This window comes from Oreochromis niloticus, linkage group LG16 (assembly GCF_001858045.2).
Source record: "Oreochromis niloticus isolate F11D_XX linkage group LG16, O_niloticus_UMD_NMBU, whole genome shotgun sequence".
In the NCBI taxonomy this organism is placed as follows: domain Eukaryota; kingdom Metazoa; phylum Chordata; class Actinopteri; order Cichliformes; family Cichlidae; genus Oreochromis; species Oreochromis niloticus.
The window spans coordinates 33,133,911-33,160,282 of NC_031987.2; the positions used below are offsets into that span (position 1 = coordinate 33,133,911).

At 42.3% G+C, this 26,372-nt stretch overlaps 1 protein-coding gene across 5 annotated transcripts; it reads left to right on the top strand.

The window, feature by feature from the left end:
• The first annotated feature begins 624 nt into the window (after nucleotides 1-624).
• On the top strand, nucleotides 625-26,372 carry pde9aa (phosphodiesterase 9aa). 5 transcript variants are annotated; one of them, XM_025903965.1, is made up of 16 exons: nucleotides 625-751; nucleotides 1,145-1,199; nucleotides 3,333-3,403; nucleotides 12,940-13,024; nucleotides 13,556-13,616; nucleotides 14,049-14,123; nucleotides 14,500-14,586; nucleotides 14,747-14,851; nucleotides 15,670-15,752; nucleotides 16,287-16,443; nucleotides 17,081-17,194; nucleotides 17,645-17,749; nucleotides 17,997-18,125; nucleotides 25,645-25,740; nucleotides 25,846-25,907; nucleotides 25,989-26,372. In XM_025903965.1, exons 2-15 carry the CDS (start codon nucleotides 1,174-1,176, stop codon nucleotides 25,891-25,893), a joined length of 1,242 nt encoding a protein of 413 aa, XP_025759750.1. In that variant the 5' UTR covers nucleotides 625-751; nucleotides 1,145-1,173; the 3' UTR covers nucleotides 25,894-25,907; nucleotides 25,989-26,372. The 5 variants fall into 5 exon arrangements, with proteins under 5 accessions (XP_025759750.1, XP_019208898.1, XP_019208897.1 ...); XM_019353353.1 differs by having other exon boundaries at nucleotides 664-712; XM_019353352.2 differs by having other exon boundaries at nucleotides 709-755; nucleotides 1,145-1,211.

Genomic DNA, 26,372 nt, shown 5'->3' on the forward strand with positions numbered 1-26,372 from the left:
ACCTGCAGCTGGAATCAAACCACTGACTCTTTGCTTGCTAGGCAAATGTGCAAACCACTACAATATGGACTCACACATGTGTGTTATTCCTGTGTTAATAACTAACCACTTTAGTAGCACTTAAAAAAAATTAATAGGTCACTAAGTCACGTTTCTACTGCTGTAGCTGATGAGTGTTTTGTGCTGTGGAGAGGTCCCACAGCAGACGAGTGGAAAAAGTGTCAATTTTGCTTTTCTTGTGTGACTTGAGCCCACAACATCTGAAACTGTTGGAATAAACTACTGTTGTGCTTACACATGTGAGCTCATCAGATGCTGATGAAATGTTACAGGAGATCTTTTCATTTAATATCTTTTGTAACCAATGACTAGCTGGCGCAAGCTGTGACTGTCTCCACACTATGATGAAGCAGTGTGTTTGAATTTTCCCTCACACATACTAAAGACTGGTTTGGGTTCATCCAAACATGCATGCTCCACCATGTTCCACCTGAGGTGTCTTTCCAGTCACTTCAGCTGAAACAGTTTAACTAAGCACACAGAGCAATGCTGTTAACAAGTCTCCTGTCTGCACTGACCTGAGTGGATCTTTTTTACAATTACTTGTAGCGCTTAGTTTATTGGCCTGTGGATTTGAACTTTGCCCACAATGCTGGAGCTTTAAGCCAGGAACAGGACTCTGTTTGTACATCCTGCTTGTTCCCACTGTGTGGTAAGAGGAATCAGAAGTGGCTCGTTAACACATTAAGCTGTCAGTAAGTCTCTGTTGTCTTCAAACACTATGTTGGTCACCAACAGCTAAGCCAAAGGGAAGAGGACCATTTTATTTATCTTTTCTGCCTCTGCCTTTTGTTGCTTGGCCTCTGTGACTGGTTTACATAATCTCTGTGTATTCATGCCTGTATGACGCAAAGAGAGAGTGTGTATTTATCCTAAATATTCATGCACAGCTCTTGTAGCTGCATTTTGTACTCACAATGAAATATTCTGTCTGAGTGGACTGAAGTTGTTTACACGAACCCCTCGGTGTGTGTGTGTGTGTGTGTGTGTGTGTGTGTGCGTGTGTGTGTGTGTGTGTGGGGAGGGCTGAGGGTGGGAGGGGGTAGGAGTACGTAACACAGCTCCATGCCTACTCTCTCTTCAGATAAAGAGGAACTCTTTCAGAATGTACTGATGCGAGCAGCAGAGCAGTTGTCAAAGTAAGCAGATAGGTGAGTGTGTACGTCCTCAGTCTGATGTACTGTATTTGGTTTCTTTACACTCTGTTCTAACACTGTCTTTCATAGTTCTTGTTTAGCTTGCCTTGAGGGGGTTTCTGTAGAGCATTGTCTAGAAAACAGAAAACCTTGTATCTCTGAAATAGAATGATGAGGATGTGGTTTTGTTGCCTGCTGCTGCTTTTCTTTCATGTAACTGTTCTTTACTTTGTATTAATTCAAAGAGCCTATAAACCCAGCTCATGTTAACAGCTGCAACTTGTTAATGTTACTGCTAGTTATCTCGTGTTGTTGTCGTATCTCTTCATCCGTATCTGTTTCTTTGAACTTTCACTTGTTGTTCCACAGAAGATTTTACTGCTTTTGCTCTCATGTCATTTTCAAACCAATGAAACGTTTAAGCAGTGTTGTTAGTGCTGTAATTCTGAAGTAGAGCAGAGCTTTGGTGGTTTGTCAAAGTCTGAAGCTGAAATAAAGGATCTTCATGTCTGAAAATAAATTTGCTGTGTGCAGTGAATTTGCACCTGCTGTGTTTTATGACTAGAAGAAGAATATTTAACATTATTTGACTTACTGTCACATTTTTAATACAATAATATGCTTATGTATCTATGCAGCATTCTGCATGTGCTTCCTCATGACAGATGAGGTATGAAGACGGGCACCTGAAAGAGTTAAAATACATATTAACAGCCACAGGCTAAAAACAAACAACGGATACAGATTAATGTAAACGAGTTCACAAGAGTATAAATATTATTGCTCCTACTAAGACAAAAACTATGTGTAAACATAACTGCACATTGGTCATCCAGCTTCTCCATGAGCTCCCTCGCTCCTTTATCAACTGTCAGTTATGTGGCTTGGAGCAGTCATACAAGTTCATGCCTAATCTTCATGCACCTTAATCTTTGAAGATATACTTACTGTAGACATTAGAAGTAACTATATGGAGTAGAGCAGTGCAGGAATGTGCAGTTAGGTATCAGTATTTGGACCATGACACAATTTTTTGTCTTTATGACACCACAGTGGATTTTAAATTAATCAGTAAATCAGTAATTTCAGGTTAAAATGGAGACTTTGTCCCAGTCAGCAGACTGTGTGGAGTGGAGAGTAGGGGACCCAAATGCAAACAATACAAAGCGTGGAAACAAATTTAATATTAACTGAAAGCAAGTCATTTATTACAGGCTGGTTTTAACTGTACAAAACAAGAGCCAGAAGCAAAACTAAACACTACACTAAACTGGGAGAACTAAGGCTGAATGTGTATATGAACATGAAAACCTGAACCGTGAAGACTTGGCATAACTACATGAAAATCCTGGAAAACATGGCATGAGCATAGCACGACAGCAGACAATCAGACAAGGAATAAATGCAGACTCAGAGACTAAATACACACAGGAGGTGATCAGGGCAAACGCATGAGGAAACAGCTGACTGGAATGAACGTAATGACGCCACAGGGGAAGTAGAACTAAACACAATGAACATGGGACACCGGACCTCTTCAAAATAAAACAGGAAACATAACGGGACGCAGACAACATGGACACATGACATATGACAGACTAAGACACTCAGACTTAACATAACGAACTGCGAGGAACACGCACATTATAAATACAGATGAGACATAGACATAACCAAGCACAAACCGAGCATGATGGCTGCAGAAAAACACACATGACGGATGGAAAGAGACATGAGGGAAAACATGTAAACAAGAGGAGAAGACGGGAGACAAAGACATTACTGAAACACATGAAGGGCGCGAGAGACATAAACACAAAGGGCGAAGACACAAGGGGAATCTAATAGAAAATAAACTAGAACTGGGCAAACTAGGCAAAATAGATGAGCTAAAGATAACTACATGAACTTAAACATAAACATCAAAATATATGAAAACTCAAAGCACTGGATCAAATGACCCAGGATTGTGACAGACTTTCACCTTTAATTAGTTACATTTTTAGAGGCTGTTAACTGTTGATTTGATTTTGATTGTTTGGTTTAGAGTCCTCTGCAGTTCCAGATGCTGGTCTTTCCGTTTTCATTAACAACTTCTCCATTTCCTCTCTCCCACCTACTTCCATGTGTCTGCAGGGCATTCAAAATCAACGAGCTGAAGACTGAGGTCACCAACCATCTCACAATGTTGGAAAAGAGAGTAGAGCGTAAGTTTGTTCCCACCACTCTACAGTCAGATTTGCGCTCTTCTGACATCCGCTGTTAAACTTGGATATGAAAGACACGTTTGAAAAGGGAATACAGTGCTTGATTAATAAACACTGTCCTCATGACTTATAGCCAACTCAGAATGACAGAATAAAGTTACGTTGAAACCAAGCACACCATTGTTTTTCTTGTGACATTACCAATGAGTTTGATGTGTCACATGGCCCTCTTCCTATTGAAAAAACAAAAGTTGTATCCAAGATGGCCGACTTTTAAATGGCCACCATGGTCACCACCCATCTTGAGGAGTTTGCCCCCTCACATATACTAATGTGCCACAAACAGGACTTTAATATCACCAACCATTCCCATGTTATTACGGTGTATCCATATAAATGGCCCACCCTGCATAAAGTGCCTTGCGGCACCGTTGTCATTTGGTGCTATATCAATGAAATTGAATCGCTGAGGCACCCAGGACCTCTCTTCTGGACTATACCCCTCCCAATCCACGAGACAGGCCAAACATCCATTAACCTCATCACGGAGTAGGCAGGCTGGCTGTCAGTGACCTGGACGGGAGGAGCGGGGCTCGGCCAAGGGGCACAGACGGCTGGAATAAACTGGTTTAACCCTCGATACATTGCAAGACTTATAAATTTTCATATTTCTGGGTAATTTGAGATGGATGTGACGGGGTTTAGGACTGACTGGATTTCAAAGAAACCAGTGAAACTGGGAGACGGTTCCCTTGACTCAGTGCGGAGAGGAATGTGTTTAGCGAATAACCAGACTTTTCGACCTGGGGAATGTGTTGGTCCAAGAACACGGTGATGATTGGCTTGTTGTTTCTTCTGGGAGGCAGTCTTAACCAGTGTGGTTCCGGTTGATTTCCAAAGACGTCTTCAGACACAGAGATGAAGTTAAACGAATGGGACACTGAGATCAGCTGAGATCAGCTTCTTGGGATGGGAACTGGAGCCTAACTGGAGCCTAACTGGAGCCTATTCCAGCTACCATAGTGCAAGAAGCAGGGTACACCCTGAACAGGTCGCTAACCTCACACAGGGCTAACACAGAGAGACACAACCATTCACACTCATATTCACACCTATGGGTAATTAAGAATCACCAGGTAACCTAATCCCACAACCTGCGTGTCTTTGGACTGTACCCAGAGAAAACCCATGCAAAAATGGGGAGAACATGCCAACTCCACAGAGAAAGGTCCCGGCCAGATGGTGGAGTTGAACTGAGGACCTTCTTGCCCTCTCAGCAGGTGTGGCAGGGCATCCAGCATATCACCTACTTCAGAGGGCAGACCAAGACAGTTGTAGACCCATGCAGAAGAACTAAAGACCTTCTCACGCTTTGACATCCTGGTCAGGAAACTGTCTGAACTGGGATTCCCCCTCTCACTTGCTCTTGGATCGTTACCAACCTTACAAACTCAGTCCACACCTTTCCTCTACTGAGCACTCCCCACAAAGGTGTATGTTGAGCCTTTGGCTCTACAGCCTCTACACTGCTCTACTCTACACCACACAAGCTGCTGGTGACCTTCTAACACTTCACCCATCCTCCATCTCACCTGTTTAAAGTGCAGCCCTCCTGGACATGCTACATGTCCATCCAAACCAGGACCAGCTTCTTTCAACAAGCTGTCACTGTACTGAACACACACACACACACACACACACACACACACACACACGCACACACACACACACACACACACACACACACACACACACACACACACACACACACACACATCACCACAGCACAAGACAAGTGCAATACTTCAGAGCAAACCTTGGACATCTGTATAGTCTGGTAGTCCAACTCCTCCAGGATCACAGAGCAAAACATTACCAGAAGGTTTGCTGTGTCTTTCAAAGTATTTTTATGTCTGCCAGCACAGCCTCAAGCACATATCAAAATGTGCCATTATCAGAAAATGTGCTGTGCCTTTCCCAGCACAGTCTCAACAGCATGGAGGGGATTCCAGGAGACAGGCAGTTACTCTAGCACAGGAATGTCAAAGTCATTTTACATCACGGGCCAAGAATATGCTTTAGTTCATGGAAGATGAAGGACCTGACACCACTGACTGGCCCCCACACTTGACAACTAAAGCTAATAGAACACCTCTGAGATATTAAGTCAAACCATAACTGAGCCTCCACCATGACAAAAGGCTGTAGACACTTACTCTTTTGTAAGTGTCTACATTATGAATGAAGTTACATTATGAAGTGAATATTTTTTATTCACTTCTTACGCCCTGTTTAAGGGCTTTTTTTTTTCTCGATGTTTCCATTCCTAAAGAATGACTTCTTCTCAGTCAATCATCCACTGAGACAGTTTCTAAGGCTACGTTCACACTGCAGGCGAAAGCGCATCAAATCAGATTTTTCTGACCCTATGCGACCCATATCCGATCATGGTATGACAGTGTGAACGGCACAAATCCGATATTTTCAAATCCAATCTGGGCCACTTTTGTATGTGGTACTGAATCCGATACGTATCCGATGTTTTAGAAAGCGACTGCTGTGTGAACGGTCATGTCACATTAAATCCGTCTTTTACGTCACTGACACAAGACAGACGCCAATTATCAGCGCCGGAGAAGCGCCCGATAGGACATCGCGAACGATTTCCTACCATCCGGTGAAACTGTTGGGAAGACAACGTTGGAGAAATGTGAACATTTTATTTTTACTGTATTTTCTGCAGATTCTGACAGAAATCTGCAACTATCCTTTGAAGCACCGCTCCTCTAAAACAGCAAAAAGGATCATTATTAGGTTATTTGCATTATTATGTAAATAACAAAATAACTTAAAGCAAAAATATGGAAACATAAAGTCCGAAGTCTTTATATTAAGGGCCATCAGTCAAACAATGTTGTTTGCTGTGGGTCTAAACAGAGCGCGTTGTGTGTGACATCTTCTTTTGCGCATGCGGGCCGCTTTGAGTGTTCACACTGGAGAGCGTTTGATGTCACATTTTATGTGTAGTGTGAACAAGCAGACAAAAAAATCGGATTTGATCAAAAAATCGGAATTGAGCACTAAGACCTGCAGTGTGAACGTAGCCTAATAAATCTATACATGTATCCACCGTCGTAGGACTTCGTCCCAGAATTTTCAATTTATGTTGTGGACTCATGATTTGGTTCCTTTTAGGATTTGAGATGATTTATGATCTATTTCTTTAGATTGTTCCCTAGAGCTTTTTAGTTTTGTTTTCTGTGCTCTTCTGAAGATGATCTTAGTTTCTGTTTTTGTCTAGCCCGTCCTAGTCTTGTCTCTGCAATTGTATCCCTTTCTGTCTCCATTGTTGTGTCCCAGTGTCTGTCTGGTTAGTTAGCATCCCGCCTCCATGTTCCCTGTTTAGTTCTGTCAAGTTAGTATGTCTTAGTCCTGGTGCCAGGGATTATTACTTCCTGTTTTATTTTGATAGGTCCTCGTGTGAGTTATTGTCTCCTTGTTTCATTAGTTAGATTCAGTTCAGCTGTAGTTCCCAGGTGTCTTCACTCTGCCCTAATCTCCTCTTGTGTATTGATACCCTCAGTTTGCTTCTGTTCTGTCACATCCTCCTTCTTGCCGTGTGCCTTGTGTGTTCCTCCAAATTCACTGGTTTCCATTAAAGAGTGAACGTTTTTGGTTTCTGTGTTTTGACCTTCATTATTTTGTACTCTAGTTTTTAACAGATATGGACTTCTATTTATTTAGAAGCCCATGTCTGGTTTGTGGACAGCAGATTGTTGTGTTTAATGATTATAATTTGAATCACCATTATGAGGCTAAACACAGAGAGAAATATAGGAAACTAACTGATGTGGAGCAGGAAATTTGCTAGTAAGGCTGCACTTTTTACTGAGATTTACACCTCCATTGATGGAGTAGTCAAGACTGGCTTTGTGGCCATTCTGTGTTAGGAGTTTTTAGTGTTTAATGGATTCTGCCCCTCTAATATGCTCAGAGGAAAAAAAAATTGAAAATGTGCCCTTTTCCAGACAAACCATAGCAACATAGAGGGCATCTGTAAATCAAAGAAAAAAATAATTGGGCAAGAGCACCGAATCACAGTTTGTTGCACTTTTGTAGAGGCATGAGATAGAACCTGGTGACAGAGGCAGCTGTCAGGAGGGCTGGCCTGGACAAAATACTAAAAACAACATGAACCTAAGAGCAGAAGTCCAAGGGTTTTGTGAGAAGGAATGAAGGATATTCCCGAGCTCTCAGATGTAGAAGGCTTACGGTTATTGTTCATGTGACATGCTTTGCATTTCTACCTCAGATACTAAACCAAATTTAATACACTGATGTCCAAGCTCAAAAAAGGCTAGATTTCTCTTACTAACCAAGAAAACCCCTGAAAACCTGCACATGAAGTAATTAAACTACAAGCAAAATGACAATAGCATGTTTATAAATTAGTCTTTGAAATGTTGCAAAAATATACACGTTTCTCACAACGCTTTTGGGGAATGTTGATTAAATTATAATAAAATGTTGGTGTTTTTACTACGCATATTTCACATTTTCATTACTAAACTAATATTGAGCAGAAGCGAGTTTAAGTTAGTAATATGACTCCACAAGACTCGCAGTTTCTCATCTCTCATCTGTTTCTCAAGGGAATTTCTCTCAAGACAATTCAGCAAAGAAACAATTTGAAATTATTTATTTAGGCACTTTGTTACTGACAGCCTCCTGCAAAAACACATCATTACTATTAGTTTATGAGTGCAACCAAATTTTTATAAGTTTTTCATTCTTATAAAAATTCATGTTCTTCGGGACTTTTTTGATACTCATAAGCTGGACGTCATGTTCCTAACGGAGACATGGCTGCGCGTTGGTGAAGTGGCACCCTTGCTGGAACTTTGCCCCTCCGATGCCAGCTTCTTTAGCTCCCCCAGGTTGTCTGGGAGGGGAGGCGGGGTAGCCTCTGTCATCAAAGACTGTTTTAAATACAAACAGATACAAAGTCCTGGTGTTTTTACCTCATTTGAGTCCCAACTCCTGACTTTAAGCTGTCCCGTGGTTCTAATTATAGTCATCTATCGTCCACCTAAATATAATGACTTGTTTATTTCGGAATTTTCAGACTTCTTGACATGTTTTATCGCTCACTATGAAAGGATTCTTATAGTGGGGGACTTTAATATTCATCTGTGTTGTGAGGATAAACCCCTGGTCAAAGATTTCTTAAATGTAATTGATTCCTTAAACTTCACACAATTTGTGTCTGGCCCAACACATAAGGGCCACACCCTAGACCTTGTCTTGGGTTACGGACTGAATGTATCAATGACTGAAAATTGTGTTTTACCTATCTTAGACCACTCAGCAATTTTATTTGATATTTTAATCCCTAAATCTCCAGCTTATGAGAGGGGAAAATTGCCCCTCAGATCATCTCGTTATATTAGCCCTGAAGCATTGCTTGGAGTTAAATTACATCTACCTGATGTGTTGGACCCTATTTTTACCAAGGAGTTATGTGTGGACACCTTGACTGCGAACCTTAATAATACACTTCTTGAATTACTGGACTCTGTTGCCCCCGTAAAGAAGTTAAAATGTCAAAAAAGGAACCCTATGCCTCGGTTAAATGAGGAGCTCTTGAACTTGAGAAGATTTTGTAGGAAAGCAGAGCGTCACTGGAGATCTTCCAGACTAGAAGTATTTCTCCAGGCTTGGAAGGACTCATTATCTTCTCTTCAATCAGCGATGTCGACAGCGAAAGCAAATTATTTCTCAAATCTCATCATGAGTCATAAACATAACTCAAAACTCTTATTGAACACAGTGTCGCAATTTACAGAGAGTAAGTCAACTCTCTGCTGTTCTAATTTGATAGCCCATGACTTTCTTACGTTTTTCAGAGACAGGGCTGAAACACTTAGGAATCAGATTACTCCCTCCTCAGGCTGTTCATTAGACTACTCGGCTGCTTTGCCTGCTGGAGCTGATAAACTATTCTCTGACTTCAAGGTTATTTCTCTGTCTGGATTAACTAAGGTTGTAAAAGCAGCTCGATGTACAACCTGTTCTTTGGATCCTCTACCAGCCTGGGCTATACAGGAACTGTGGTCAGCATTAGGACCCTACATTCTGTTTCTTTTAAATACTTCATTGACGACCGGAGTCTTCCCTGAATGTTTTAAATCAGCTGTGGTAGTGCCGATCTTGAAAAAGCCTGGACTGGATGTTGACATGGTCGCAAACTATAGACCCATCTCACATCTGTCTTTTTTATCTAAAGTCTTTGAAAAAGTGGTTTTTAAGCAGCTCACTGAGCATCTGTCAACAAGCAATCTGTTTGAACCATTTCAGTCTGCTTTTAGACCAAATCACTCCACAGAAACAGCTTTAATCAAGGTGGTAAATGATCTGCTGGTAAATGCAGACAACGATCGCACTTCAGTTTTATTACTGCTGGATCTAAGTGCTGCGTTTGACACTGTGGATCACTGTATTTTAATGGATAGGCTTGAACATTTTATTGGAATTACAGGAAATGTTTTATCATGGCTGAGATCTTACCTGTCTGGGAGATCTCAGGCTGTTAGTTTTAAAAATGATCTCTCCGAGACCTGTGCAGTGAGGCACGGGGTCCCTCAAGGCTCTGTACTTGGACCGTTGCTGTTTTCTATGTACCTGCTGCCTCTTGGTGTTCTTTTACGTTCTTTTAATGTAACCTTTCATTGTTACGCTGATGACCTGCAGCTTTATGTTCCTTTAACCATTGGAAATTGTGCTGAAGTTTCTAAACTAGAATCTTGTGTATCTGCAATTAGGGGCTGGTTATCGGATAATTTCTTGCTCCTAAATACTGATAAGACAGAGTTGATGGTCATTGGGCCACACAAATTTCAGCACTTGTCCCAAAATTTCATCTTGAGAATTGATGACAGTGTTATAAATTGCAGGGACAAGGTAAAAAACTTGGGAGTGTGGTTCGACATGGTGCTCTCTTTCGAGTCTCATGTAAAAGAGATAACAAAGACCGCCTTTTATCATTTGAGGAACATAGCCAGAATCAGACAAGTTTTGTCAAGCGACACTGCAGAGGTTCTTATCCATGCATTTGTGTCTTCACGTATTGATTATTGTAACGCTCTTCTTTCTGGGCTACCAAAGAAAAGTTTTAGAGGTTTACAGATGGTGCAAAATGCAGCTGCTCGCATTTTAACAAGGACTGGGAAATTTGAGCACATTAGCCCTGTACTGAACTCTCTGCATTGGCTACCTTGTCAGGCTCGAGCAGATTTTAAGGTCCTGCTGCTCACCTACAAGACTTTAAATGGATTGGCACCTACATACCTCTCCGACCTTTTACATCTTTATGTTCCATCCCGTGCTCTCCGATCTCAGGACTCTGGCCTTCTAAAGGTTCCTAGAGCCAGAAAAAAGACAATTGGAGAGCGTGCTTTTTCTTTTCGTGCCCCGTTTCTGTGGAACAACCTCCCTCAAGATATTCGGCAGGCATGCTCTGTGGAGGTTTTTAAAACTAAGCTGAAGACACATTTGTTCACCCTATCTTACATGTCTTAATTCTATTGCTTTTAGTTTTTAAATTTTTACTGTTTTTAACTTGTATTGTGTCTTTTACCTGTATTGCTATGTATCGCTTTTATTTTACTTATCTTTTTAGTTTTAAATAGTTGTACAGCACTTTGTTTGAAAGCGCTTTATAAATAAAGTTATTATTATTATTATTATTCTTTTTTCCCCCTTAATAGATTGTTTTTCAGCAGTTCTCTGGAATTCTGTGGCTAAAAACAGGTTGGAGATGAAAAGATAAGCCATGACATGAACCTCTACCTGTATGGAGATTCATGAGATCATGGTGTTGTGTCAAATTTTGGAATTAGATTTTCTGAAATTCGGCTTTCTGCAATAGGGGTGTAAGACTATAGAAAAGAACTTACCATTAGATTAGTAATGCTCAGCCTGATTCATGCACATTAGCGTACAGGTAACCGAGCACCTTCAATGCATTTTGTCTAAAGTTGTGCTCCTCTACAGTTAATGATACTGTGATTAGATAAGTTGATGCCCCACTGTGTGTGTGGTCTGCTAACCCACCTTAGGAGGCGGTTAACTTTGTGAGATCATTAGAGTTTACTGAACATTGACCTGTTCAGAGTATAAAAGTATGTGCTGTCATTTTATACTTACACAACATCCAGTGTAAGGTCATGCACCAATGCCATTTCCTCCCCTTTTTATTAGTTCCCAAGCTTCTACCATTTTATTAAGTGCAAGCGGGAACTTTGTTCTTCTGAGGCTGCCGACTCGCTCCCCGTGCTGCTAGACTTTTTACCAGCGTGTCTGACGGCGTCTTGGCAGGCAACATAAAGTTATACAATATGATCAATAAATGTTGTGATAGTTTTACTTTTCTGATTATTCTTTTATCTTTTATAATAAAGGACTTAGTGCTATCAGGAGTTTATTGTTAAAGTAATTACCAGCAGGAACATTTAATCTGTCATTGTTTTGCAATGATTCAAGCAAGGCTGTAATTACAGAATAAACTGGGTCATGTAGGTTTGGATCCCCGCCCACCCTCCCCATAACAAACATGCATTTTGTGTTTATTTGTCTTTATCTTTAATATTTACATTTGTTTGATAATCTAAACATTTAAGTACAACAAACATATAAAATAGTAGTGAATCAGGAAGTGTAGTTATCACACCTGTTTTATTAACTGTGTGGTAACACTTTATATTAAGGTACGAGTTCCACATCAATTATTAGCATAGCATGCAAAAAAACATAAAAGCATAACTAGAACATGGTTTAGGATTGTGTGATCCAGTAAGCTTGTAAGCTTTGTCAAAAAAAACTAAATTTGAAACTTAAAAAGTTTAAAAGTAAAGACTGTGTCTGTTTTCCGAATCCAAGATCAAAGTGAGAGAAACATATTTTTTTCTGTTGTATTGCAAAGAAAGCTAAAGTAGTTATTCAGAGCAGCTAATGAAGCTCACTAATTCTGTGATGCACAATTTCTGCATTGTGAGGGCATCTTAGTGATGTAATCATGTTCAAGGTTTTTGCCAGTTTTTGATGCAACAGCAGCAGGAAACAGTTCTAGCCTAAGAACAACCCGGCAGGTCGGACACCAAGAGCACACCATGAAGTTTGGCTTTAAACACAGCTGTTCAAACCTCATTAAATCCTGACTGTGATGACCTCTCAACATCACACTTTTGCAAAACACACCTCATGATTTCTCCATGAAAGATGTGAGAGTGCATCCTCTGCCAGTGCTCTGTCTCTTTGTTATAAATAGAGTGATATAGTTATTTCAGAAATGCTCTTCCTTTGGCCGTGCGCCTTCATATGAATAAAGGTCAGTGTAAACTATACCATAGATCGAGCATGCTGCTGCAATCCTTCAGTCAGCAAGAATTGTCACTGAAATTAAGTGTTGTACACAATACGTTGAAAATGCTAACCTTACAGAGGTCTGACATGGTTTTAACGAATAACTCTGTCTGCAGTGGAGGGGATGAAGGTGATGGAGATTGAGAAATGTCGCAACGACATCAAGAAGCTCCGTGAGGAGATTGTGTCCAGAAACAACAGGTAACAGCAACACAATGAATTCTCTGCTCTTTTAAGATAATATATTAGTATTAGTGTGATAAGGCCAGGGATGGTGTTAGTTAATGCACTATTGGAACAATTAAAAACAATTAATCAGTCATTATAAAATCAGTCAACCACTGTTCATGAATAACTTGTTTAGCTAATTTAACCTTAAAAGTAGTACATGTAGCAGCAACACTTCTTCTTTTAGCTGCTTTCTTCAGAGGTCGACACAGTGGATCATTTTCCTCCTTCCCACCCGATCCCTAGCATCCTCCACGGTCACACCAATCATCTCCTTGTCCTCCGTCAGGACAAACCATCCAAACTTGCCTCTTTAACTTTGCATCCAATTTGCTCAACCTGAGCTCTCCCTCTGACTTAATGTCATGGAGCAGCAACACTAACAGAAATAATTAGGAGTTTAAAAGTAGATCATGTATATGGTGAAGGTTATGCTAATAAAATGGTCTTTTGTTATATGATTAATATTACAAAAATAAACTGTTGTGATGGGGTTTTTTTCAGTAATTTTCTGGATGACAACAAGAAGCTGAGTCCTTGCAGAGCCATCCCCTCGTACCCCACAGTAAGACTTTTACTCCATTTTATGTTTACATGTCACACCTCCACAATGCTCAAATCACAAATCCACAAACTGAGACAAAATGTGTCAAGATAAAATTTAATGTGTTTTTCAGATTTTCAGAGATTGGCCACTTTTATTAACACTGATCAGGATGAAATTGATGTCTCTTAGTTTTAATGTGTAAAGAGTATAATAAGTGTGGATCGTATTTATGATCCACATGCTCCCCAAGCCAGACAGAGGTGAACTGGGTTAACTGCAAATCAGCTGCAGTGCATGCTGTCACAGCAGACCTAAGACGCCCCGAAAAGCCCACCTTTGACGTCTGGCTGTGGAGGCAGTGAACCCACATCACCCACATTATGTGTCTCTGCTTTCTTCTTCTCTTTGTGACTCGCTGTGTGTCCTGTTGTCCTTTGTGTGTGTGTCAAGTACCATCTGTCCAAGGAGACAATGGAAGCTCTTAGATTGCCTACATTTGATGCTTGGCAGTGGGAGCCCAGTGAGGTGAGAATAATACTTGGATTCTTTTATTTATCAAGTACAGGTTAATTACTGTTAACTATTACACATTTATCAACTAATGATGATGTTGTAAATGATCAGCCAATGACTGTGGTTCTAACAATTTTCTGATTGTTAACTAGTTAGTACTTGTTTTTGAGTCTTGGCCTAAAGTAAGAAAGTAGATGGACATTATGACTTAAAGAGAAGTCCACAGAACTGTGCCTTACTCAGGACGAGCAGTTTAATAAATCTTTCTTTAATTCAAATTATGGTTTGAATTGGTTTAAAGGTTAGTAACATGTGTTGAAATTATAAGAAGAAGCAGACCAACAATAACATCTTGTACTCTGCACTAACAACTTCCTTTGTTCTCCAGATGCTGAGCTGTCTGGAACATATGTACCATGACCTGGGCTTGGTCAGAGACTTCAATATAAATCCCATCACACTGAAGAGATGGCTGGTGAGACCTGGACCCCGTACAGTTGGCTCTACCTTGTTTTTATAACCACCTTATTAAATAAACTTTACCTGAACAGAAAATAAAGAAATCATTTCCTGAGGCTAATATTTATGTTTAGAGAATTTCTGTGATGAAACTGTTGCTTTCTCTCTCACTGCAGCTGTGTATCCAGGACAACTACAGGAATAACCCCTACCACAACTTCCGCCACTGTTTCTGTGTCACCCAGATGATGTACAGCATGATCTGCCTCTGCAGCCTTCAGGTAATGTGATTCTCAGAGACTTTACCACATGAGTTTTCTTCCAGCAGCTATGTAACCGTCATGGCCCTCGAGTCGTTGACCCAGGATTTAGAGTTGGGGGATATTTAGGGGTTCTCTGATTTTGTTTATGTTTGTTTTCTAGCTTTGTATTCTGTATTCTCGACATGTTGTCCTTTTGTTATGGTATTATGGTTATATTCCAATTATCTAATTCAGTTCAGTTCAGTTACATTTTTTTTTATATAGCGCCAAATCACAGCAAAAGTTGCCTCAACACGCTCTATATTGTAAGGTACAGAACCTACAGCAATACAGAGAAAACGGAGAAAACCCCAACAATCATATGAGTCCCTTTGAGCAAGAGCTTTGCTGACAGGGGAAGGAAAAACTCCTGTTTAACATTAAGAAACCTGCAGCAGACCCAGGCTCAGACCCAGGCTCAGACCCAGGCTCAGACCCAGGCTCAGACCCAGGCTCAGACCCAGGCTCAGACCCAGGCTCAGGCACGCTGTGGAAGCCAGAGATGAATAATTATTATGTAAACACAGAGTGGTTTATAAATAGACCCAGCAGCTTAGACCTGTTGCAGTGTAACTAATGGAGGGGTCACATAATCCAGCCCTAACTATATCTATCTATCTATCTATAGATAGATAGATAGATATTTGTCTCAGCCCTCCCTTGCTCTTAAGAATTTTACTTTTGGATTATTTACTCCTTTTTCCTCAGTAATAAAGCTTTTTGTTGTTTTACTTTCTGCTTTCAGAGTCCTGTATTTGGGTCTTTTTAATAAAACCAATGTGTGTATTGTTTTTTAGGAGAAGTTTACTCAGATGGATATTCTGGCTCTCATGACAGCTGCTGTGTGTCACGACCTCGATCACCCCGGATTCAATAACATGTAAGAAAAAACACAGAAATGCAGCAATAGATGGTGCTTCTCTGTGTCATCTGTCCCTGCTTTCATAAATGTCCCATGTCCATTTCTTCTGTTTTGCCCATTCTATTCTTGTTCATATAGAGCAAATAGATGCAGACACTGGAGTCATGCAGGTTACACAAACAAAAGATAAATTCAGTAGGACAAACAGAGGTGCAGTATTAAACTGAGAGAAGTCAAAGAGATAAGAATATAAAAAATACATCAAAATAGCACAAATAGTTGAGGTAACAGGATAGAGGATGAAAAAAGAATAACAGGTATGTGTACAAACAATTTGTGAAAGACAAGTCTACACACTGATAGAGAGCTGAGAAGGGAATGAGACACAGAACATGAGAAAATTACCTTTCAAACTAAAACAGGAAGTTCTTTGTGTTTTCAGTTTTCTACTAACTCAGTCGTCAGTCTCTCTCCTCCTGTCATCTCTCGTTTGTCCCTGTGCCTCTCACTCCTCTGATTGATCCTCTCTGTCATAATTCACTCTTCTCGCAGGTATCAGATCAATGCTAGAACGGAGATGGCACTTCGCTACAATGACATTTCTCCTCTGGAGAACCACCACTGTGCTGTGGCCTTCCAGATTTTCTCTCGGCCTGACTGCAACATATTCTTCAACTTTGACCCTGAGGCATTTAAACAGATACGACAGGTACTTATGTGCAGCTGCAGAAACAGACGTATTGTTTGGGTTAATAAATACATTACAGTGGCAAAAATAATAATATAATTATTTGATGAGACCCTGTACAAAATATTTGACAGGTGTTTTATACTGCCATTAAAAACATCTGCACTATTACACTTTTTGGTTAACGCTGATGAAGTCCTTGTTGGCCATGTTGGCCTTAAACCCCCATGTAGTCCACATCTTTCAGTGTTCTTCAGCCATCCTTGTACCTGCTTCTCAGTGCTATGGACATTGTGGCTGTCCCCTAGTGGTTGGGGTGGCTGTAGCTCAGGAGGTAGTGCAGGTCATATGCTAATAAGAAGGGTGGTGGTTTGAATCCTGGCTGCTCCAGTCTGCATACCAAATATCCTCGGGCAAAATACTAACCCCAGTTTCTCTCTGATGCATCTATGAATATGCGTGAATGTTAGATTGTGCTAATATGACATTTACAAATCATTGCATTATGTTTTAATTCACATTTTACACCCAACTGTTTCAAAATTACACTTGAATGACTAATAAGGACTATTTCACACCAATCTACCTTAAACTACATCTACAGAAAGTTCTCTGCGTCTCTATACTGATGATTTATTTCCTTTGTCTTGTTTATCAGGAAACTATCACATTGATCCTGGCCACAGACATGGCACGGCACAGTGAGATCCTAAAGACCTTCAAGCAGAAAGTTGACAACTTTGACTACACAAATAAGGAGCATGTTGCCTGCGTAAGGACACATTTACAAATAAATCTTGGTGCTGTCACACCTACAGTTAGGATCAGCTAATCTGAACCAACAAATACATAAATTATAACACGTGAAGTAAAGATTAATGTGGAAAACTGGACAGTTAGTAAATAGGTTTTAGTCTTGCAAGGACAGAGAGTAAAATGAAAATAAAGCTTCACTTTGCTGCTTAATGTGTTTATTGGTAGTTTCTGCTCATATCATGCAGAACTCAGGAAAAAAGAGGGACTATGAGCTTTGCTGCACAAACTGGAAGAGAGAGAGAGAGAAGATTAGTCACTTTGTTCCCCAGCCTGTCCAATGGAAACGATTACCGAAAATTTGCAAACAGAAAATATATTCATGTGAACCAGAACTAAAAACAACAATGTATTTAACTACATCAGCATTCATGGTAGCCTTGACCCTCTGACCCTGTGTTGTCTGCAGCTGAAGATGGTACTTATCAAATGTTGTGACATTTCCAATGAAGTGCGGCCCATGGAGGTGGCTGAGCCTTGGGTCGATTGCCTGCTGGAGGAGTACTTCATGCAGGTAGGTATAGCAGAATCAGGGAGCATTTTGATACAAGCAGGCAGCATTCCAAAGTCTGTTTTATTTGGACACGGAAAGTTTTGGTTAGCTGTGGTCCTATATACTAAGGGTTAATCAGTAACAATGAGACACCTGTAGTCACTTGAAGTCTGCCTTCATTTACTTTAGTAGGAGGCCAAAAAGAATAAGTAAATGAGAAAGAGTGAGCTGCTTATGGAAAATTCTGATATGTGTTTGTGCTGCTCAGAGTGACAGAGAGAAGGCTGAGGGACTTCCTGTGGCTCCGTTCATGGACAGAGAAAAGGTCACCAAGTCAACAGCCCAGACTGGCTTCATCAAATTCGTGCTCCTCCCCATGTTTGAGACTGTGATGAAGGTGAGTGGACGGTGACAGTCAGGGACAGACAAAAGAAGAGAGGTGCAACATAGGAGTGGGTCCTTGGTCCCTTTAAGTGGCTTGCCCTCCTTTATAATTCTTCATATTGAGTAAAAGGTTGAAGTTAAAAGGAAACTAGCTGCTGCTTTAGGCTACCTACTTTCATATTACATCTGAAGTGAGACGGTTATCTACTTTGAATTCCCAAATTTTCAGGATTACCCTGCTGATTTTAAGAATGTAGCAAACAGAGATACAACAAATATATGTGAAGGTCTACCATGTTTATTCCTCTGTATATTATTCCTTTTTTATCATTTCATTTTTTTGCATTATAATACCACAGAGACACAATAACTGACATATTTAAACTGTACAGCCTGAGGCAGAAATATTTCAGTAGCTGGCACATATATTCATATATTCACTGCATGACACTGTTGTTGTACAATAAAATCATTTGTGGAAATAGTATCCTGAACTTTTACAAACAATTCTGCAAGTTTAGCAGGTTCATTTGGAAGTGATGACAATAGACCTGAGAAGATTTGGCTGAATGATTCCTTTGCAGAAATGAAGCTTTTATTCCTGCTGGAGAATGTTAACTGCTAAAAGGAAGAAAGATGTTTCAGATGACTCGAAGCATAATGTCCCAGAGGTGTTCTGTTGGATTTAGGTCAGGGGCAGTCAATGGTATCAATTCGTTGATCTTCACTGACCTACCACCAAACCAGTCATGCAGACTGGTAGAGGACATCGGACCTTACCTCATGAAGTCTGTGATTGTTTGCTCAGAGACATTCACAGCACTGGCAATGCTCAGCCTGTTCTTCCTTCCACAAGCAAATCCTGATTAGGAGCTAAGGACCTTGTGTTGCACTGCCCAGCTCTCAGAGAGTAACTGTCTGTGCCCTGGAATTTAATCTATACTCTCGAGACTGCCGTGGGAGAAACAGCAAACTTTCTGTCAATTTCATAAGTTGATGTGACAACCTATAGGAGATGGTCTACCTCCTGTCCAGCTTTGTGGAGTCTTTTATAAACTGTTCACGATGAGCCTGAGTCTGCAGAGGATTCCAGTGCTGTGGAAGATGTCATTGCTTGCTCCTGTACCAAAGATGCCACGCCCCAGTGTCCCCCAGGATTACAGACCTGTGGCATTCATTTCAGACATCGTGCAGACCCTGGACTGATCCTCGTTCAGGTCAGAGCTGAACGAGGCCACATCTGGACCCCCTTCATTTTGTTTGCCAACCCCGCCTAGGAGTTCAGAACGAAATTACCTGCTCAATCATGTCTATGCCATCTGGAACAGCGGGTGAGCACTGTGAGGCTCTTTTTTTTTTTTCGTACTTTTCCAGTGCATTCAACATCATCAGACCGACCCTCCTGGGTGATAAGCTGACGGCGATGCCTCTCTCATGTCCGGGATTATAGATTACCTGGCAGAAAGACCACAATATGTTTGACAAGTTGATCAGCAACACCGGGGCACCACATAAGATAAGATAAGATAAGATAATTCTTTATTGTCATTGCACAGTCATACATAGTACAGTAGTACAATGAAATTGGAAAAACTGTCCTACGTCGGCACTACATATAACACAACACGACACGATATGACACATCACAACGCAACACAAACAACACAACACAGTATATTAACTTAGAAATAAAAAAGAAGAATAAGTGTTATGTGTATTGCACACTGTTATTATTGCACATTAATTATTATTGCACCTTGTTATAAATATTATTATTGTTATTGTTTTAAACATTGTTACCTCCCCCTAAAAAAAGTCCAGGCAGGTAGCCAATCAGGTCAGCTATTTGCATTGATTAGGGCTATTGCCCTGTTGTAAAAGCTGTCCTTGAGTCTGTTTGTTCGGGACCTCAGCAGCCTGAACCTCCTGCCAGACGGCAGCAGCTTAAACACCCGATGTCCTGGGTGTGTACAGTCTCGTAGGATGCTGTGTGCCCTCTTGAGACAGCGAGTGCTGTACAGGTCCTTCAGGGAGGGAGGAGGATGTCCAATGATTTTTTGGGCCATATTAATGACCCTCTGGAGTGCCTTTCTGTGTGCTGTGGTGCAGCTGGAGAACCATACACCGATGCAATATGTCAGCACACTTTCAATGGAGCAGCGGTAGAAGACGGCCAGCAGCTCCTTCTTCAGGTCCATTTTTCTGAGGATTCTCAGAAAGTGGAGACGCTGTTGGGCCTTCTTTAAGACCGCAGAGGTGTTAGAGCTCCACTGGAGGTCTGTGTCTATGTGCACACCCAGAAACTTGAAACTGGAGACCCTTTCCACGCACTCCCCGTTGATGCTGACAGGCTGCAGCTCAGACTTCCTCCTTCTGAAGTCAACTACCAGCTCTTTTGTCTTGGTGGTATTGAGGTCCAGGTTGTTATCTACACACCAGTCTGACAGCCTCTGAACTTCAGCTCTGTACGCCGTCTCATCTCCCCCTGAGATGAGCCCCACCACGGTGGTATCATCTGCAAACTTGATGACTGTGTTGTCTGGGTGGGAACTAACACAGTCATGTGTGTACAGAGTGTACAGTAGGGGACTCAGTACACAGCCTTGTGGAGAGCCGGTGTTGAGGCTGAGGGCTGAGGAAAGATGAGGCCCCACTCTAACTCTCTGTACATGGTCTGACAGGAAGTCTCTGATCCAGCGGCAGGTGGTAGAAGGAAGTCCGATTTCCAGCAGTTTAACTATTAGTCTGTCCGGGAGTATCGTATTGAAAGCAGAGCTAAAGTCAACAAAGAGCAGCCTGGCGTAACGGCCCTGCACTTCCAGGTGAGAGATGGTGGTGTGGAGCGTTGTAGCAACGGCATCTTCAGTTGATCTGTTAGCTCTGTATGCGAACTGGAGTGGGTCGAGTGTGGGTGGCAGGCAGGACATGATGTGACGTCGGACCAGTTTCTCAAAGCACTTCATTATAACAGGTGTTAGAGCAACTGGTCGGTAGTCGTTGAGGCTGCTAATGTTAGTACGCTTTGGCAGTGGGACAATTGTGGCTGACTTTAGGCACGGCGGGATGCAGGACTGGGACAGTGAAGTGTTGAAGATCTTAGTGAAGACCCCAGCCAGCTGGTCTGCACACTCTTTTAGGACCTTTGCGGTTACCCCATCTGGTCCGGCGGCCTTCCTGGGGTTCACTGCCCTCAGTGTGCGCCTCACCTCATATTCCTGCACTGAGGCTTGGGCTGCTGCTGCTGTCCGATGTTTTTGCTGCTGCTGCCTCTGGTCCCTTCACCTCAAAGCGTGCGAAGAAGTGGTTCAGCTCCTCCGCAAGCTCCGCATTGCCCTCAGTCAATGTGGTATTGCAAGGTTTGTAGTTGGTTAAGTGCTGAACTCCTTGCCATACCTGTCGTGAATTGTTGGTGCTGAAGTGGTCTTCGATCCTTCTCTTGTACGCTGCCTTGGCTTCTCTGATGCCTCTTTTCAACTCAGATCTGGCTGCACTGTACTGCACACCATCACCGGATCTAAAAGCGGCGTCACGTTGCTTCAGCAGGACCTGGACCTCTTTAGTCATCCAGGGTTTCTGGTTGGAATACACCCGGAGACGTTTGTCCACAGTGACACTGTTGACACAGAAGTTAATATATGAGAGCACTGATGTTGTGTGCTCTTCGAGGTCCTGATGTTCAAACACGCTCCAGTCCGTGTTTTCAAAACAGTCCTGCAGCTGATGTGATGCACCTTCTGGCCAGGTTTTCACAGTTCACATGGGACCACCACAAGGGACCGCCCTCCCCCCATTATCCTGTTTACCCTCTACACCATGGACTTCAGTCACTGCACAGAGACCTGCCATCTACAAAAGTTTCTGATGTGGTGGATGGATGCATCAGTGGGTTTGGTGCGATGGAGTACACGCCTGTGGTGGACTCCTTTGTCATGTGGTGTGGTGGAATCATTTGCAGTGACAAAGACCAAAGAAATGATTGTGGACTTTAGGAGGATCAGGAAACCAGTGACCCATACTTCAGTTCAGGGGGTTCATATGGTGTGGCAGAAGTGCCTGTGGTGAGTGGGCGCCTGTCGGGGGAGGCTCAGACAGTGGCTCTGAGCCTACCACCAGGGGAGCTTTGCGGATACCTCCAGGGATGTCTTTGACTGGACAGGCCTCTCTGCGGAAGAACATTGCCAGTGGTTCAGGAGAAGCCAGATTGCAGTGGAGGATTGAACTTTCGCGTCGGGCTACACGACAGCGGAGGCCACATGACTCAGCGGCAAGGTGGCTACAGCCCATTAACCCCTTTCTCCCCGGCACTGATGCCAAGGCAGGGGTGTTGGAGATATGGGCGACTGGGTCACCTGTGGTGGGAGTGTGTCCACTGATAGACATGGAGCAGGTGTTTAGCGTCGCAGGGGCTCCAACACCCTCCTCTGGTCCTGGAGGGACACACAGAGTTCCAATAAGGTGCCCAGGGGATATATGCCAAGCTTTGGTGGAAACGGGCTTCATAGGCATTGTTGGATGCAGAGTGGGTGGAGGTTAGGTGTGTGCATGGGGACATGCACAAATATCCTCTAGTGGCGCTGCAGATAAAGTTTCAGGGCAAAACACATAGAGTAAAGGCTGCAGTTCTGGGGACAGATTGGCCGGGGTTTAAGAATCTATTGGAGCAGTGTGTGGGGATGCATTTACAACCTGTCTCGCACACTAAAAGAACGGTACAAATGACTGGGCATTCAAATTGTTCGGATCAGCGTCTACCACCCACAGACTGACGGGTTGGTGGAGCGACTGAATAGGACTTTAAGGTCCATGATTCGTAAGTTCATTCACAAGGATGAACACAACTGGGATCGCTGGATAGATCCTCTGTTGTTTTCAGTGCGAGAGGTTCCCCAGGCATCCATGGGATTTTCTCCCTTTGAGTTACTGTTCAACAGGAAGGCAGCAGATCCAAGCCCAGCTAAGAATGAAATTCAACATGTTTTGGACCTGAGAGCAAAGCTGCACACTTTGGGAATGTTTCCATGCCTCCATGAGGCGTGGATATGAGCCGAGGCTCACAGACGGCTTGACAGGCAGCTGCTGCACAGTACCACACAGCGTGCTAACCTTTGGTGGCAGTGAGGCAGGTCCCACTGGCGCGCAGACCCCTGACTTGGCCAGGGCAGATCCCTCCCACGCTCTGACCTTCGGCTGGGCAGGTCCCTCCCTCGTGCTGACCCCCAGCTCTGGCTTCACAGGTCTATCCGGCATGCTGCCCAGCTGCGCAGGTCCCTCTGGCGCGCTATCCACAAGGTTGAGCTGAGCAGGTGGTGGAACTGGAGGTTGCTCAGCTGCCCTCCTCCAGGGAACAGGAATGGGGCACCAGCCACTCCCACCCATGGAGTGGGTACAGGTGCGGAGGTAGGCGCGAAATCACAAAAACAGTCACCTTAAGGTGCTTTATATTGTAAGGTCAAGCCCTACGATAATACAAAGAAAACTGAGAAAACCCCAACAATGATATGATCTCCTGTGAGCAAGTGCTTTGGCAACACCATGGCAAGATAGATGCTTGGCTACAAGATGAAGAAGGAGCATTATCCTCCATGGAGAAGGAGACTAGAGGCCACACAGAGGGAATACTGGAGATGGAGATAGAGCAATACTGCAAGGGCACAAGGAAGAAGGATGCAACAAATAACAATTCTTAGTGGCTAGTGGATCTAAGAGCAGACCACAGCAGCATCCCTAAACGGGATCCAGTAATCATAATGTCCAAGAAAGTCACACACACATGAAATGGCTAACTTAAGGTCAGACTTAAAGCCAACTGCACAAGTTGCCATGAAGTGTGGGATTTACCAAAGAGATGCTCTTTCCCCACTTCTGCTCTGCATAAGCCTGAATCCTCTCATTCAAATAGAATGGCGACAGATACCAGCTACAGAATGGAGCAATCTTCAGCCACCTCCTTTATATATACAAGAGGTCGCTAGGAAAGCCGCAACCACCAAATACCTGCAGAGGGTGAGGCAAGTCCTGAAGAGTCAGCTGAATGGGAAAAACAAGATCTGAGCAATCAACACCTACGCCCTGCCGGTGATCAGATACCCTGCTGGGATAATAAGCTGGCCAAATGTGGAGATAGACGGCAATGTATGCTAAGCAAAAGGAAGGAGGCCGTCCAAGATGAGACAACGAACATCCAGAAGTACATCAGGAAGATGGAAACAACTGACGTGTCTTTAGTGAATACCTCAAGAAACCCAAGAAAGAAAAGGAGCAAAGAGAGGAACCATCATGGAAGGACAGCTCCACAGTATGACCATTGACAGATGGAAGAAGTGACTGACATCGAGAAATCCTACCAAAGCTGCACTGAAAGACAGCACAGGCACTAATCATGGCAGCACAGAAACAAACTCTGAGTACAAGATTGTGTCTAAAATTTTGAAGTGACATGACATGAAAAAATGTTGAATAAGTGAAGTGCTGTAAATACTTCCCAGATGTTCTGTATGTGCTGTATGTTCTTCCTCAGATGTTACACTAAAATTTCTTGGATAAAGTGAGTGCATTGTGACCAAAGCTCTTGTTCAAACAACAAACGACATTTCCCTCAGACACTATAATGTCTTTTACTTAAACTGATATTTGGTCTCTGAATTGTAAGTGGAGACCCAACTCCAATAACACTAATCAGAGAAGCGTCTTGATGTATGCTAAATCATCCCAAAAAGTTGATTCTCTTCATCTGGACGTAGCGTTTTCACTGGGAGAAACATTTCATCACTCATCCAACTGACTTCTTCAGTCAAAGTAGCATAATGTCGGAAACTAGCACCACTGGTGAGGTCAGTTTCTTAATCATAAATATGCAAATTGTTATGACCACTGATCAATGATCAATAACAGACGCATTTTCTCTAAACACTGCGTCTCTGTCGCTTTCAAACTCCAAATTACGCTACGACAGAATCGAGGAATTGTTCGTCAGTGGTACTAGTTTCAGTCATCATGTAAATGTATCCTTTATACCCTTCACAGTCAGAGAAGTTAACATTTGCTCTCTGTGTAAGTGTGCAAGAATGGGAGAACAGGAAGTGGTGCAGAGGTCCAGTAGCAGATGGCCTTAAAGGGAGATTAGCCAAAATACATTTTGTTGGTGATGGTGAAGAACTATTTGATCACCTATAAGAACGAGTATATAAAGCAGTTCAAACTAGCTCCACCTCAACTGTTACTGTAAAATTGTGCTTTAGCAGTGACGCATCAGCAATAATGGTGAAATGGAGGATAATGTATAAACTGTCAGTTCTTTTGCCTTGTAATAATTTTAAATTCTAACCAGGAAGTTCCTGATAAAATTCCAGAATGTTGCATTTTACAAGAGTAAACCTGTCTATGCTACGGATCTAAATGGACTGCTTATTGTTTTACACTGTTACACTGTCTCTTGACTTCACACATTTTGACTTTTAGAGTTATATAAACACAAAATAATGAGGCGTTTGCAGCTTTAATACTGACTGTATGTGTGTGTGTGCATCTGTTAGCTGTTCCCACAGATTGAGGAGGTGATGGTACAGCCACTCAGAGAGTCAAGAGACCGGTACGAAGAGCTCAAACAGATTGATGATGCCATGAAAGAGGTTGGATGATTTTTACAAGTGTGTGTATTTTTGACTGCGTCTGCATTTAATTTGTCCGATTGGTCCTGATTGTACTTTGTAACTGAGGAAGTGTGTTTCCTTCAGGTGCAGAAAAAGAAAAGTGAGAATTTAACAATGGATGGTGAGAAGTGAAAAGTTCTGAGAAGGTAGGAACCAAACAAGTGTTTGCTGTAAGGTTTCAGTCAGACTATGTATGAACTGCTTTCTTTGTGATCCATATGTTTCAGGACCAGTGAGCACAGAGCACAAGTACAGTGGAATAGTGAGACGTGTTGTTCCACTGGGAGCTGTAAGACCTTCCTTCGCCCTGTCCACTCCTCACATGGAGCAGCATAAAGGGTGTTGTAGTTTCCAGCGTGCACAGGAAGATGATGGACGATGTTTAAGAGCAGCTTTTTAAGCTGCTACAGGACGTGAGGACCAGAGGGACTCTGAATTGAGTGGGTTTAGTCGAATGCCAGCATTCAAAGAGCACAGATGACTTCAGTGAACAATATTTAGATATAATTCTTGTATTGTGTTTGTTTTTTGTTTGTTTTTACAGATGTACAGATTTTTATTGGCTTTTGCTCTTTCATACAAAAATTTAAAGTATAATCTTAATAGCAAGA